Source organism: Plodia interpunctella, chromosome 21 (genome assembly GCF_027563975.2).
Source record: "Plodia interpunctella isolate USDA-ARS_2022_Savannah chromosome 21, ilPloInte3.2, whole genome shotgun sequence".
Taxonomy (NCBI): domain Eukaryota; kingdom Metazoa; phylum Arthropoda; class Insecta; order Lepidoptera; family Pyralidae; genus Plodia; species Plodia interpunctella.
The window spans coordinates 1,205,191-1,218,386 of NC_071314.1; the positions used below are offsets into that span (position 1 = coordinate 1,205,191).

The 13,196-nt window shown below is 39.4% G+C and overlaps 1 protein-coding gene across 5 annotated transcripts in view; it reads left to right on the top strand.

Moving 5' to 3' along the window:
- LOC128679414 (uncharacterized) overlaps window positions 1-13,196 on the top strand; it is a 115,547-nt gene that overhangs the window by 90,314 nt on the left and 12,037 nt on the right. For all 5 annotated transcript variants that reach the window (XM_053761653.1, XM_053761648.2, XM_053761651.2 and 2 more), the window contains 9 exons: window positions 5,085-5,227; window positions 5,676-5,859; window positions 6,355-6,565; window positions 6,989-7,223; window positions 8,043-8,315; window positions 8,940-9,197; window positions 9,892-10,018; window positions 10,707-10,933; window positions 12,070-12,340. In XM_053761653.1, the coding sequence (XP_053617628.1) occupies window positions 5,085-5,227; window positions 5,676-5,859; window positions 6,355-6,565; window positions 6,989-7,223; window positions 8,043-8,315; window positions 8,940-9,197; window positions 9,892-10,018; window positions 10,707-10,933; window positions 12,070-12,340 (1,929 nt within the window). The remainder of the gene's footprint in view (window positions 1-5,084; window positions 5,228-5,675; window positions 5,860-6,354; window positions 6,566-6,988; window positions 7,224-8,042; window positions 8,316-8,939; window positions 9,198-9,891; window positions 10,019-10,706; window positions 10,934-12,069; window positions 12,341-13,196) is intronic.

Here is a 13,196-nt window from a genome sequence, read left to right on the forward strand (position 1 = left end):
TAATTGAGGTAGGTGTTAACTGGCTTGCGGTTTTTGCTGAAAGTTTAAAAAAATTGCCCGGAAACAGCACTGGCCACTGATGAAAAAACCATTTGATTTTGGAAGCAATGCCTCGTTAACTTTTTTCTTTTTTGTTTAAAATTTTTTTTTGTTCTAAATAAAAACTTTGGATCAGTGTTGGCCGTTAGAAAAAATGAAGATTGTAACTTTAAAAAATAAATTCGAATGTGTTGTGATTCGAATATGGTTTCCATGTTTTTTTACATTCAATATCTCACTTAGGAATAGGAATATCTTAATTTTAAATTCAGTGACAAAAATTACGACGGTCTCTTTAAAGGAATTCTTGCTTTTTACCTTTGTTTGGACAATCTTCTCCTAAATTAAATAATGTATCAGTGTTTTCGTAGCGGGTGTTTAAACATCTGTAAAGTGGACACAAAAGACGTCCCTCGAGTGGCAAGCAGAGTTTATGCTGAAAGGCAGGTAAAATAGAAACTCTCGACGTAAAAGAGAGGTGTTAACTTATGGCTGGTTCACACGTTTGTTTATTTGATAAATTTAGTGGCATAAAGAAAACATTTATATAAAATATAGGAACAGAGCAACGACAGACTTATCCTATGTTACAAACGTTTTAAGTTTTTACTAAATTTCAAATTTAAATATAATAAATTTCGTTACTTGGCTATTACGTTCATTGTTGACACGTATCCAACAACTTGATGCTTGTAAAGTACTTTTAAATGTGTTGATGCGTGCCCAGAGTTTAAAATAATTACAAACTATTACTTTTACTGCTTTTAATTTGAAATATACGAACTTTAGTGACTAAAGTGTCGAAGTTATTGTATTTTTTTATTAGTTCAAAAAATAAGCTTTTATCACTAGTGCAACGTGTAGTTACACAGTCTGTTCACATTGCATATGTAAAGGATATAGAATTTTTTATAGAACATAAATATCTTGTCTGTTTAACAAGTCTTTTATAAAAGACATTTTTATTTTTATCTTACAGAAAGCGGCCCCTCTGCGGGTTTGTCAAATGAATATTGTTGGTCGGACGGTGCCGGCGGTTATTTGCTTAATAGTCTCAGGGGACACCCGTTCGAATCCGAAGGGAAAATATATCCGAGAACAGACGGAATCAAGCTTAATACGACTTTTTTGCTAGCGTTTGTTATATTCTCTGTTTTATTATTCAAAACCCACTTAGTTTGATATAGAATCACGTCTTTGTCTCTTGCGGGCGGGTCAGAACTTTAAAGTTGAAAGAACTTAAAAGAACAATAAAGTTCTAATGTTTTAGTAAACTATCATATACAAAAATTAAAAGAAAAAATTGTTGAAAAAAATTAAAGCAAAGGTACCGAAGAAGGCACCATTTTTGTGTCGATGGTGACCATAGACAAAAACATTAAATTAATTACTCTTTCTTGATATTGCACGCTGATCCCGTATGACACGTGTGACGTGTCCCACGTAATCCCACCGACGACACACACGGAATAGCAAAGCGCGAACCCGGATTAACTGATCGTTGTACTATGGTTGTACAGGAGAGTATTTAGTGGATTTTATGTGTGTTTCGATGAGGATGTTACTGCAATCGTTCTGTTGATTTTTATTAAGCTGGAAGATTCTCGAATTTTTGTGGGATCTCTACTATATTCTTCTTATTTTTTATGTGTCTATTAATTACTGAATATCAGCAGTCAGCTACTTAAGTTTATTTTTATTCAGTGCTCGTCTGAAATCTCGTTTCGTCTTAATTGTATTTTACGATAGAAGAAAACCGAAACAATTTTCGCGGCAATAGTTTTCGTGTTCTTCATTACCTATATGTTACTTGATTCTTCTGGTCTTAATTACCTATATAGATAAAAATTTAAATAACGAATAAAACATAAATTTCACAAGTGCCACAATCTGCAAACCAAACATACAGTACAAATATATACTATTATTTTTATAACTAGTTCTACGGTTCCAAAAAGGGATTTAATCTGCAAGATGTCCCTCTATTTGTTCAACAAGCACGTACATACACGTACTCGTTAAATCGTCACGCTCTGCTGAACAGACAAATAGAATACTCGTGTCACGTTATTCCTAATGTCGGCTACACACCATCGCCGAACTCAGATGCGAACGTGTGAACATTGCGAAGTTTGTATGAGAGTTTTTATTTACTGCAATGCCAAAACGCCAATGTATGTCGAATCCGCACAAAGTTTGGCAAACTGTTTGGCGGTAGTGTTAGCTGGTTTAAAGGACGGTTTTCGCAGATTGTCGAAATTGGTTGCACGTTCGGTTTAACTTGACAATTTTTCTGTGTGGATAATATTTGAGATTTTTCTATTGGTATGGTAGGTTTTCGCAGATTGTCGAAATTGGTTGGACGTTCGGTTTAACTTGACAATTTTTCTGTGTGGATAATATTTGAGATTTTTCTATTGGTATCGACATTTAGTTGTTTCACGTTTATTAATTTTTCGTGTTCTACGAACTCGCAGAAATAAGCCGAACTTTAAAACTTTAAGTTGTTACCAACCCCCAATGATTAATTTAAAAAGGCAGTTTATTATGTCTATTATTTTATAATTGTATTTACAGTTGATCTGGGCATTAATCGCGCTTATTTATTTATTGGCTGGCCTATTTAACTCTTATCAAAGTCACAAATATTAAATAAGCCTCTCTCCGAGTTATTGTATCACTATGTTTATATTAAAAATTTTGGCGCCCAACGTGGTACTAAAATATCATCGTTAATATTTAAATTACGCGAATATATTGATTTAACATAAATTAACTCCATTAAAACAACATGATTAAATATTCAAAATTAATTATCGATAAAATATTAATTGCTTGAGTAATAAAATGCAAATACACTTGATAATTGAGGGAATAAGTGTATTTTCGGGATTTCAACATGGTATTTCAGCGTTGTCGAGCGCAATTTTCGCCGTCCGCCGTATCCAATTAGAGCTTGTGCAAATATCTGTAATTTGGGGATTAATCGACAGTGCTCAACTCTGACACATTTGTACTAGAAGTGGCCAGTCTAGTTCAGTTGGAGTGGCACTTTTGAGATTATGTAAATGCTTTGGCGCCCAACCCGCAAGGCGCTAATTTTAACATTTTACAGAAAAATCGTGGTGACTTTTAATTAGATAGTTGTCTTTGGCGATAGTGAACCAGTTCTTTAGACGTTAGGTGTTAGGCTGGAGTGTTAGGGTATAACATTTCTTAGTTCAAACATTCAGAGATGAAATAATCGCCAGTTACAAAGCAGAATATTCTTAATATAGTTATTGAGATCGTGTCTTTGTATTTTATTGATATCCTGATTGATATCAACCACGGAACTCTTCTAGTACCGTGTCTTACCTCCAGGGTCCTTGGAAGGTAAACGTTTGCGCAGAACCAGCGCTAATTACTGGCAGCATTGTGTGTCTGAGCAAATCGAGTTCTCACTGATTTGATCTGGATATTTCTTGATTTATTTTATGACTATTATGGATGTTGTGAAAAAATTTAGATAAGCGGACACTGGGCTCCGACGCTCTGTGGTGAAAGAACCAACTGGGGGTGCGCTCAGATCAACGCTGCGGGCGGAACCGGGTGCAATAACAACGAGATAATAAGACGTTAACAGAAGTTAATGTGAAATTGGCATAATAACTAAACTATATTCGATTTACCAAATCAAAACATTTATTCAGAAATTAGGCCTTCACAGGCACTTTTTCACGTTATATTCTAAATTATATGATTTTTACCAAAGCGACCATTTCGGAACGACCACTGCTGAGAAGAAATGCCATTACCGTCAATTATATTTTATTAATTATTAGTGTCAATTTTTTTTTATTTACTCCAGTAAATATAATGTGTACAACGGCCCACAGATCTCGGTTCCCGCATCCCTCCTGGCTAGTCGCTAATCAGTGAGCACAATCCTATTAATTATTGAGCACGGCTGCAGTTTGCAGTTAAGATGATTTGAGCTCTGATTCATAAAGTTTACCTTTGCACCCGGGAGTTTCATTTGTCTAACTCAATTGTGCTTCGGTAGTTTTCGGTGTGTTTCGTATCGCGTTACGTATCGTTTAGCATTTGAGCATCGACTTTGAAATACAAATCTACGGCGTTTGGTGAATAAGATTATTAAAAAAAAAAAATAAGTCAAAATGTAAAATAGACTTTTCTAAAAATTGAGATCATGATCTGTTGTGAATACCAGTATGTATTTAATGAAATAAGATTTTTAAAAGAAGATAAAGATTTACTTAAATTATTGTTTTTTGTCTATATTTTATTAGATATTTTAAATTTGTTTTCGAACCGTCGTCTCGGAAGTCTTATTTAAAAAATGTTAATTGAATGGTAATTTTAATATTTGTTGAAGTTACATCTTGTCAATTGAAGGATAAAAATAATATAATTCTGATTAAAAGAAAATGAAGCAGTGAAAAACTACATTTAACACGCGATACGGCTGATAGTATTAATAATGTAAGAACTCATTCGTAACAAGCGGTAATCTGCTTTGCTTTGCAAATGGCGGCGTGAATATTACAGAGACTGTTTCGCGCCAATCTCTGTTAATGCTGAGCTGCTTATTTATGGGTGCACTGCTAGAAACAATTCAATTGATAAACTCTGTCTTACCATTAAGAGTTATGTTGGTGTTGTGGGATATTAGTATATTATGATAAAAGCTTGCGAACTTTGAGATAATAAAGCCAATTATGTAAACATCATGCAACTTTTTTCAACTCATTTGAAGTCGACATCTGTGACGTCACCGTCGAATAAAAACCCATGCAATAGTCACACAGATTGAGTTAGCCCCAAAGTAAATTCGATACTTGTGTTATGGGATACTGACTCAACGATAATACATATATCTTATTGTTCATGTATTTCGTTTAGAAGGCCCAAGTCATTTTGGAAAAGTTCATTTTCCATCTTTAACTGATCGGGGTTCGAACCCGGGACCTCCGAAGCATTAAGCCACAGAGGTATCTTACCCATGTTCAAAACTTTAAAATGTTCGTTTCGTTTGCCCGCAGCGGTGACTGAAAGAGTGGGCACCCCCTCCAGTACAGCGACACCTACAGTTACAGTAACGGCAACAACGACCTGTGCCGTGTGCAACATGCCTGGAGCGACGAGAACTGTGTCCAGGTCGAGAGCAGTACATTACGGACTCAAGGTAATGCCTGCCAGTTTCCTATTTAGTGTTCCATGTCATTATAATAAAGAAGGTCCTAGAATATAACCTTGTGGCACACTAACGTTTCATTTTATTGTTTTAGGAAGATTTACAGCAAAAATTACGATATAATCTGATAAATGAAACAAAAAAATAAACAATTACAAATCTTCACAAATCAATAATGCAATATTATAACCATACCAAATCACTTTCGTTTTCGGTTATGTGTTTTCAGTTACATTAAGTAACTTCACTCGGGAAAACCTATAAAAAGCCTATGTTACTCGTGATCGTTTCGTCTATTTTTGTGTCAAATTTCATCCAAACCGAGCCAGTAGTTTTTTTTTTAATATATTCGTTACAAACAAAAAAAAAAGTAAAAATCTTCGAGACTATTTCAATACATAGCCACAACACAGTATCCAAGTATATATTTGACTTCCAGGAGGAGTCCGTGGGGGCCCGCGTGTGCGAGCCATGCCACTGTCGCTGTGTGCGGTCGCGCTACACGCGGTGTCCCGTGGCCACGTGTCCCGGGCCCCGGGTGCGCGCCAAGCGGCTCAGGCACCTGCCCCCCAAGTGGCACGACCTAGCTGCTGACGACAAAAGGCCTTTAATGGAGGAATTTCGTAAGTTTCGTCAATTATTTTGTCTCCACGATGCCGCTGTGGGCGTCGCTACTATTGAATAAATTTTAATAAGACAATTACCGTTTTTGAAAGTTTTGTAATGATTGGTATACAAATTGTTTATTAAGATGCTGTTGTCAGAATCAAATTATTGATTGGATCTACGACACGCCGCAATATGATATTATCCACCTATTATCAATGATTTTGTTTCTCTCACTTTTTATTATAGATTTTATATTAGCCGCTCTGTGTCTAGGTTCTCGTGGGGTTTTAAGTATCTCATGTTGTAATCTCTATTTGAACCCTTTGGCTTCACAGCCAAGTAAGAAATAAGATACGCGAGCATGATAAAAAATACATTTTAGTCAAAGTTTAAAATTAAACAATTAAACATTTCACAGGCATTTCTTTCACGTCAAATATCAAATTCCATAGTATTTCTCAAAGAGCTACAAACTACTGTCATTTGAATCAACATACCATCGTCCGCAGAAATACCAAGCGAACTCAGCAAATGCTGCCTGGCGTGTTTCAAGCGAATCACGCGGCGGCTGGAGGCGGGCGATCCCGAGCCGGAGCCGAGCGAGGACGAGGTGGGGCGCGTGCGCCAGCTGCTGCGGGACCACGGGCCCGCCTGGGACCGCCTGGGCCCGCTCTGCTCCAGGTCGCCGGCCAGCTTGAAGGCGTTCTACTTCACCTATAGGTGACTCCTTGTTGTATTATATTTCTTTCAGCCGTGACGTAGTATCATGTCCGGGCAGTAAGCCGTTGAGCAATTGCTTCGTTTGGAGCTGATCCTGGGTGCGCCGTCGAGACATGCATATAAGTAATGCACAATGCATTTATAACTGTATACGAAATTTCAGAGCATTCGGACGCTGGAATGTGTGTCAAAAATTTTGCCATTGGTTAAGATTCTTGTGAATATTACGGGCTAACAGTAGTTAAGTTAAATAAAAGTTTGTAAACGTTGTCCTTGTTTTGGTGATATGGGAGAAAAATCGGGCAACAGATAAACCAGACCTGGACTTGCGTTGCAGGCTGCGGTGACCACTTCCCATCAGACGGACCTCACGGCCGTATTCCTTCTAGGTGGCATACAGAAATAACCTAAAAAAAATTCCAGGAAAAAGTATCAACTAGACGCAGCGGTGGACCGGACGAACATAACGAACAGGTCGTCGTCGGACGAGTCTGCGGCCAGCTCCGGGGACACGGACACGTGCAGCGCGGAGTCGCCGCGTGCGCCGCGCGCGCCCGCGCCGGCGCCGCGTGCGCTGCGTCGCGCCGCGCGCGCGCGGGACGAGTACGACTCGTCCGCGACAGAGACCGCCGATGAGGAAAGCGAGCCGAGTTCCAAGGTACGATTTCACTGTGTGATGATTTTCAATTTCTTTTGGTCACCCTCTACGCTTATAGAGGGGTGTTACAATTTTGTCATCGTAGCTCACAAACGGATGAACCGATTTTCGTTTAGTTTTTTTTTTTTTGTTTCATCTTTTGTCCCGAGTCTTAGCCATGTTTCATGAAAATCGGTTCAGCCGTTCGAAAGTTGCAGCGGAATTAATATTGCAAGTCTGAAGTTTTTCTATTTGTCTAACAAATAAAGTTGTGTTATTTTATTTGTAGTTTCACCTCTTGCTGATGATATGATATATATCATAATACTATGTTCGTCTATTTAGATATCGAATTGACGGTTTTATAAATTATGTTATAAAATAAGTGTTTCACAAGTTTTGGATAAGGCTTACTGGCCAATCACATCAAGAGCATTTATTTAAGAGTTTATCTGTCAGATTACACATGTAATGTTTTATCAAACAGTAGTAAAAATGTATCTTTAACTACCTATATAGAAAGTATTCTAAAAGTGTTGTGTATAATACAATTCATATTATCTTATTATGGGGAACCTTTATGGTACTTTTGAGAAAATTAATGTTAAATTTCTTATCATGACGGGCAGAGCCGCAGGTAATAAGCTTATCTACACGTAACCTGCAACAAAAAAATTATGCATTCATAATGTCCGCTCATAAAAATGTGTTGCTCCACCCACAATTCTTGACCTCTTTAAAATTAGTCGAGAAATATAAAGAGAGAAAAATAAATTACTATCTAATTAAATAACAAATCGCCTGAGGAATGAAACCAAAAAATCTTGTATTCCTCCACAGGTTTTACCCCCAACGTCCATTCCTAACCCCGTCTCCTCGGCCCCCACTCCCCCCGCGTCGGTCCTCGCCCCGGTCACGGCGGCCACGCCCCCCTGCCCCGCGACCCCCACCACCTCTACAACAGTGGTGACGTCTACTGCCCCACTGTTACCCAGAAACGGCCCCGCTACGGGGCAGCTGTCAGTGAGGGACGTCGTGCTGAACATGATCGAGATCAGTCTGACGAAGAATAGTCAACCTGTGCCGCCGGCAGTTAAACCACAGCCGTTAAAGGTAAGATTATAGTTAAATTATAATGATTAATTTGTTTATTAATAGATATGGTTGCATATTACTGTACGTGACATGATATAGGAAATAAATTATTAAATGTGGCCACATTTACTAAATCAAAAGGGACCTTATGGCGCCCGACACTTATGCCATTGTTTTGTATTCGAACAACGGCAATAAAGACCCTAAGTGCCAGCCGCCACAGGGCCGGCCACATATGTTAATTAAGCATCTCACGTACAGACATACGTATAGTCTAGGTTTTCTGTTGCAACGAGTGAGTGATAAATGTAGACTCCGGAATATGAACATTCATTTAAAACTAGCTGATGCCCGCGACTTTGTTCACGTGGCCGAACAATTTTTGGTAAGGAGTCAAAATTATTAGAGAAATTTAACTGTACAGACAAAGCGTAACGATATCTCTACAGAAGATGCTTATACGACTGAAATATATATTTCCTGTAGTTTAGCTGGACCATTACAACCCTTCTTCAGATGTTCTAGATCTTAAATTTTTTATACCTAAACAGAAAATGCTCATCAGACTGAACAACTTTTGTTAGGGCGTCACTTCTATTTCCTATAATTTAGCGTAATAATATAACCTGCCCACCCGGCTAGGTGAGCCAATCGTCAGGCAGAGAGAACCTGGCGACGCTGAGCGTGGTGAGCAGCACGCACGCGCACGCGCACGCGCACGCGCAAGCGCACGCGGCGCCGCGGCCGGCCGCCGCCACCATCACGCCGCTGGCGCCCAAGGACGGCGTGGTGGTGCTGCACATAGAGCCGCGCCCGGAGCCGCTGCTCGACCTCAGCGTCAAGCGCGTGCGGCACGCGGCCGACGGCTTCCCGCAGCCGCTGCAACACCATCACAAGCCTGTATGTGGCTTTCGTCTTCTTTTGTTATCGCTTACAAAAAAATAACAATATATACAGGGTTATTGATATCAAACGCAAAACCTCCTAGAGACTACTTGGGTACATCCATGTTTATACACACAAATAATCGACTAGTTGGGAAACGAACATCGAAAGCTTAAACTGTGATAGCTAGAGTTTTAGTTACTAAACATACAATTGAAATTTTCTCACGTTGTATACATGCTTTAGAAATGTTAAATGTATGAAAACTTAGCCCTTTACATGTTGCAATTAAAATCGCAAAATACCAATTTTCCACCTTTTTTTGACGACCTCTGTAGCGCAGTGGTAAAGTGCTTGCCTCTGAACCGAAAGGTCTCGGGTTCTTATTGATCTTTTTCATATTGACCCGGGTCTTGGATGTTTATCTATATCATATGTATTTGTTATAAAATATAGTATCGTTGAGTTAGTATCCCATAACACAAGTCTCGAACTTTGGGACTAGTTCAATCTGTGTGATTTGTTTATTTATTTATTTCACATAATCTTAAATATCGCGGAAACTAGGATCTGCCCAGTGATACCCTTTTTTCTTGGAACGCCTCTATTTATCTTATCATGAACATGACAACGAGGTTTTTATGTGTTTTGCCGTGTAAACAATTTCAATTTGCCTTTCTTATTTGAAAATATTGAAAATCTGTCACAGGCGTACAGGAACTGTGGCGAGTACGGGGCGTACAGAGCATCGGGCGCGGCGCCGTCGCCCGCAGTCGCTGAGCGGAAGCCGGTGCCGCAGCAGCCCGCTGCCGGACCCAAGGGTTCCATCACACTTGGTAAGTAACTCATATTGTTCAACAAATCAAATTAAAGATCTAAGAGCGCGTGCATTTTCTGAGTGAGTGTAATGCACCATTCTGGGCACATTGCCTCGATGCGTCGCGTTCGACGAGATATTTTATTCATAATAAACATACAATATTTACATGGTCTATTGTAATTTGTGTTCAATAAAAGTGACAAACACAAAAACAACTTTGAATGGTTGTGGCGTATATCATAAGTGTAGTTGCGAATCTTTTTTACCTATTCTGATTCCGGGCTTTGCGGCATCACAGCTCCGGAAGCAATAACGATAAGAGAGGGAAAGTTAGTAAGGTGAGGGGTTAGATTTATCTGCCCTCGACTATGCAAATGGTCGATTTAGCGCCACATTATTTTAAAAAGATAAAAGATATTATATCTGCAAAAACACAATTATTAATCAGAAATGTTTAGTATATAAACACGGGAACACATAATTGCCGAATTCAGACAGATGACGACGCGAACGAATCACATAATGCGTAGTTTATATGAGAACTTTGAAATACTAGTAATGTATATCGAATACGCATATATCGAATACATTTTGAGAAAAGGACATTATGAGAAAGGACATTTTGAGAAAGGACATTGTAAGAAAAGGACATTTTGCGCCAAGACGGAATACGCCAACATAGCAAGTTATGTCACCTGTTGCAGGCACCCCGGTCCCGCTGGAGTCCCGCTACGAGCCGCGGCGGACGCCGGAGCCCAAGCCGGGCTCCATCACGCTGGGCACCCCCGTCCCGCACCCGCCGCACCCGCAGCCCCACCCCCCGCACCCCCAACACCACGACAAGCGCTTCGACCCTCAGTACTACAAGCGCCGGAGTCCGCACGCCACATACTACACTACTAGACCTCACGACCCTAACAATTTTTCACCGGTAAGTTTAAATATAATTTTACATAGTATAAAACGAAGTCGCTTCTCGCTGTCTGTCCCTATATGTGATTAGTTCTTTAAAACAGCGAAGTCGGGACGGGCTGCTAATTATATATATACATTTCTTACAAAAATTTCTGAGTCAACATTCATTCAATGATTACATTTTAGACGGAAACTTTTATTGTCGTCACAGATATCTTTTGCATTTAACGCCTGACAAAAATCCCATGTCCGTGCTGTAAACAGTTGAGGAATTACTTCGTTGGGAGCCGATCTAGGGTGCCATCAGGTTATGCTTATCATAATAATGCATCGTCATGGAGATCGAGACAAAATTTCTCTGACTATAATAAAAATGGCATATTTCTAAAAAACTGTTCCACTGTGAGTTGTGAGCTATACTCTCTCTAAGCCCCCTTCTATTTGTCGAGTTGCAATGACTATTATATAATTTTCGATCAATATGTGGCTACGGTTATGTCTCTATGGTAGGCCTCGTTTAAGTCCTCCATCGTGCAGGACGTGGAGCAGTTGGGACACGATAGCAGGTAAACCATAGACTGTATGGTGCCGTAGTCACACAGACTGTATTTGGAGGCTAGGTTTGGCTAGGTTTTCATGACAACTCCAACGTTAATCCACCCTAATAGGTGACAAATTTTTGTTTTGATGATTATTCGTAGGCGACTTAAGTAAAGTACAGTCTGCCACAGAGAAATCTGACCCCCTAAGAGATGGTGTTCATATCGCGGGGGGTCAGATTTCTCTGTGGCAGATTGTACAATACTTTTAGAGATATGACACGAACAAGTGACGTCACAACGTGCTAAAATGTTCGCGAGGAAAGATATGTTTGTTCGACAGCTACATTAAATATTACGTTTATAGTGATGACTTCTGAATTAAAATTGTTACATAATTTAATTTTTTTATGATGGCGAGTTTGTTTTTATAATTTGAAAATTGATTTTCCGACCAACATTAAATCTTCGTATAACGATCCAGCTGCATTGTTACAAGTCTATGAATTATCACAATGATCTTAAATATATATATTTTACCTGGGTTATAAATATTTTTTACAATTGTCCGACTTGGTCAACTAGCCAATTCAAGCCACCGTTTTGCCCCCAGCAACAAAACGCCGCGTACTCCCGCAGCCCGTACGGCCTTGAGCAGCGTCAGATCATCATGGCGGACTTCATCACCTCGCAGCAGATGCACGGCGGCGGACGACGGCCGGAGCGCGGCGGGGAGCGCGGCGGGGAGCGGGGCGGGGAGCGGAGCGGGGAGCGGAGCGGGTCACCGCAGTACAGTCCGCAGCGGCGCGAGCGTGAGCCCGTGTCCGTCATACAGCGCCACACGCCTCACGTCTACCCCCAGCAGCATCCGCATCCGCCGCCTGGTAAATATTGTTTTTTAATTAAATAAAAAATCCTAACATACTGCTAGGCGAGAAGATCGCAAGAATACAACACGGTAGATGTCCCATCTCTACGAAGTGTTAAGTTATCAGTAACGTTCGATCCCCGGTCAGGTCAACATAGAAAATGATATTTTTCAGATTGACCTGGGTCTTGGATCTTTATCTACATACGCATATGTTATAGAATATAGTATCGTTTAGTTAGTATCCCATAACACAAGCTTCGTACTTACTTTGGGGCTAAATTAATCTGTGTGATTTGTCCCTATATATTTATTTATATTTATTAATGCCGTGCTGTGATTGGCCGACGGCACGCGGCATTCGGAGGACTCGACATTCAAGACCCGACATGTTTTTTTCTGTTGCTCTTGTTATTTTAGATTTATTAATTCATTATTTGATTCTGTATTATATTCAAGTTAATATGTAGAGATATAGTAATTGGGATAAAGCCCCAGTTTAATAGTACACATACAATTATAGTCAAATCTACACATTTTAATAGGAACCAACACTGTTTAAATGAGTTTCTTTCCGCATCTCTTCTCAGTAGTGGTCGTTCCAAAATGCCAGTAGTTCGTAGCGTGTAAAAAATACTACTATTTGATATAAAAATTGACGTGAAAAATTCAAAAAAATGTCTGAAGGTCTAATTTCTGAATGTGTGAATGATATGATTTGAATTTGATTTCGGCTACTTTCCAACTAGTCAAATTAAAAGTTTTTTTCTAATGTCAAAAACAAAAAATATATATATTGAGATTGTATGACAGTAATGTATTATGAAGTCACTATTTTTGGTATAATGAACTAGTATTAATGAATTAGTATC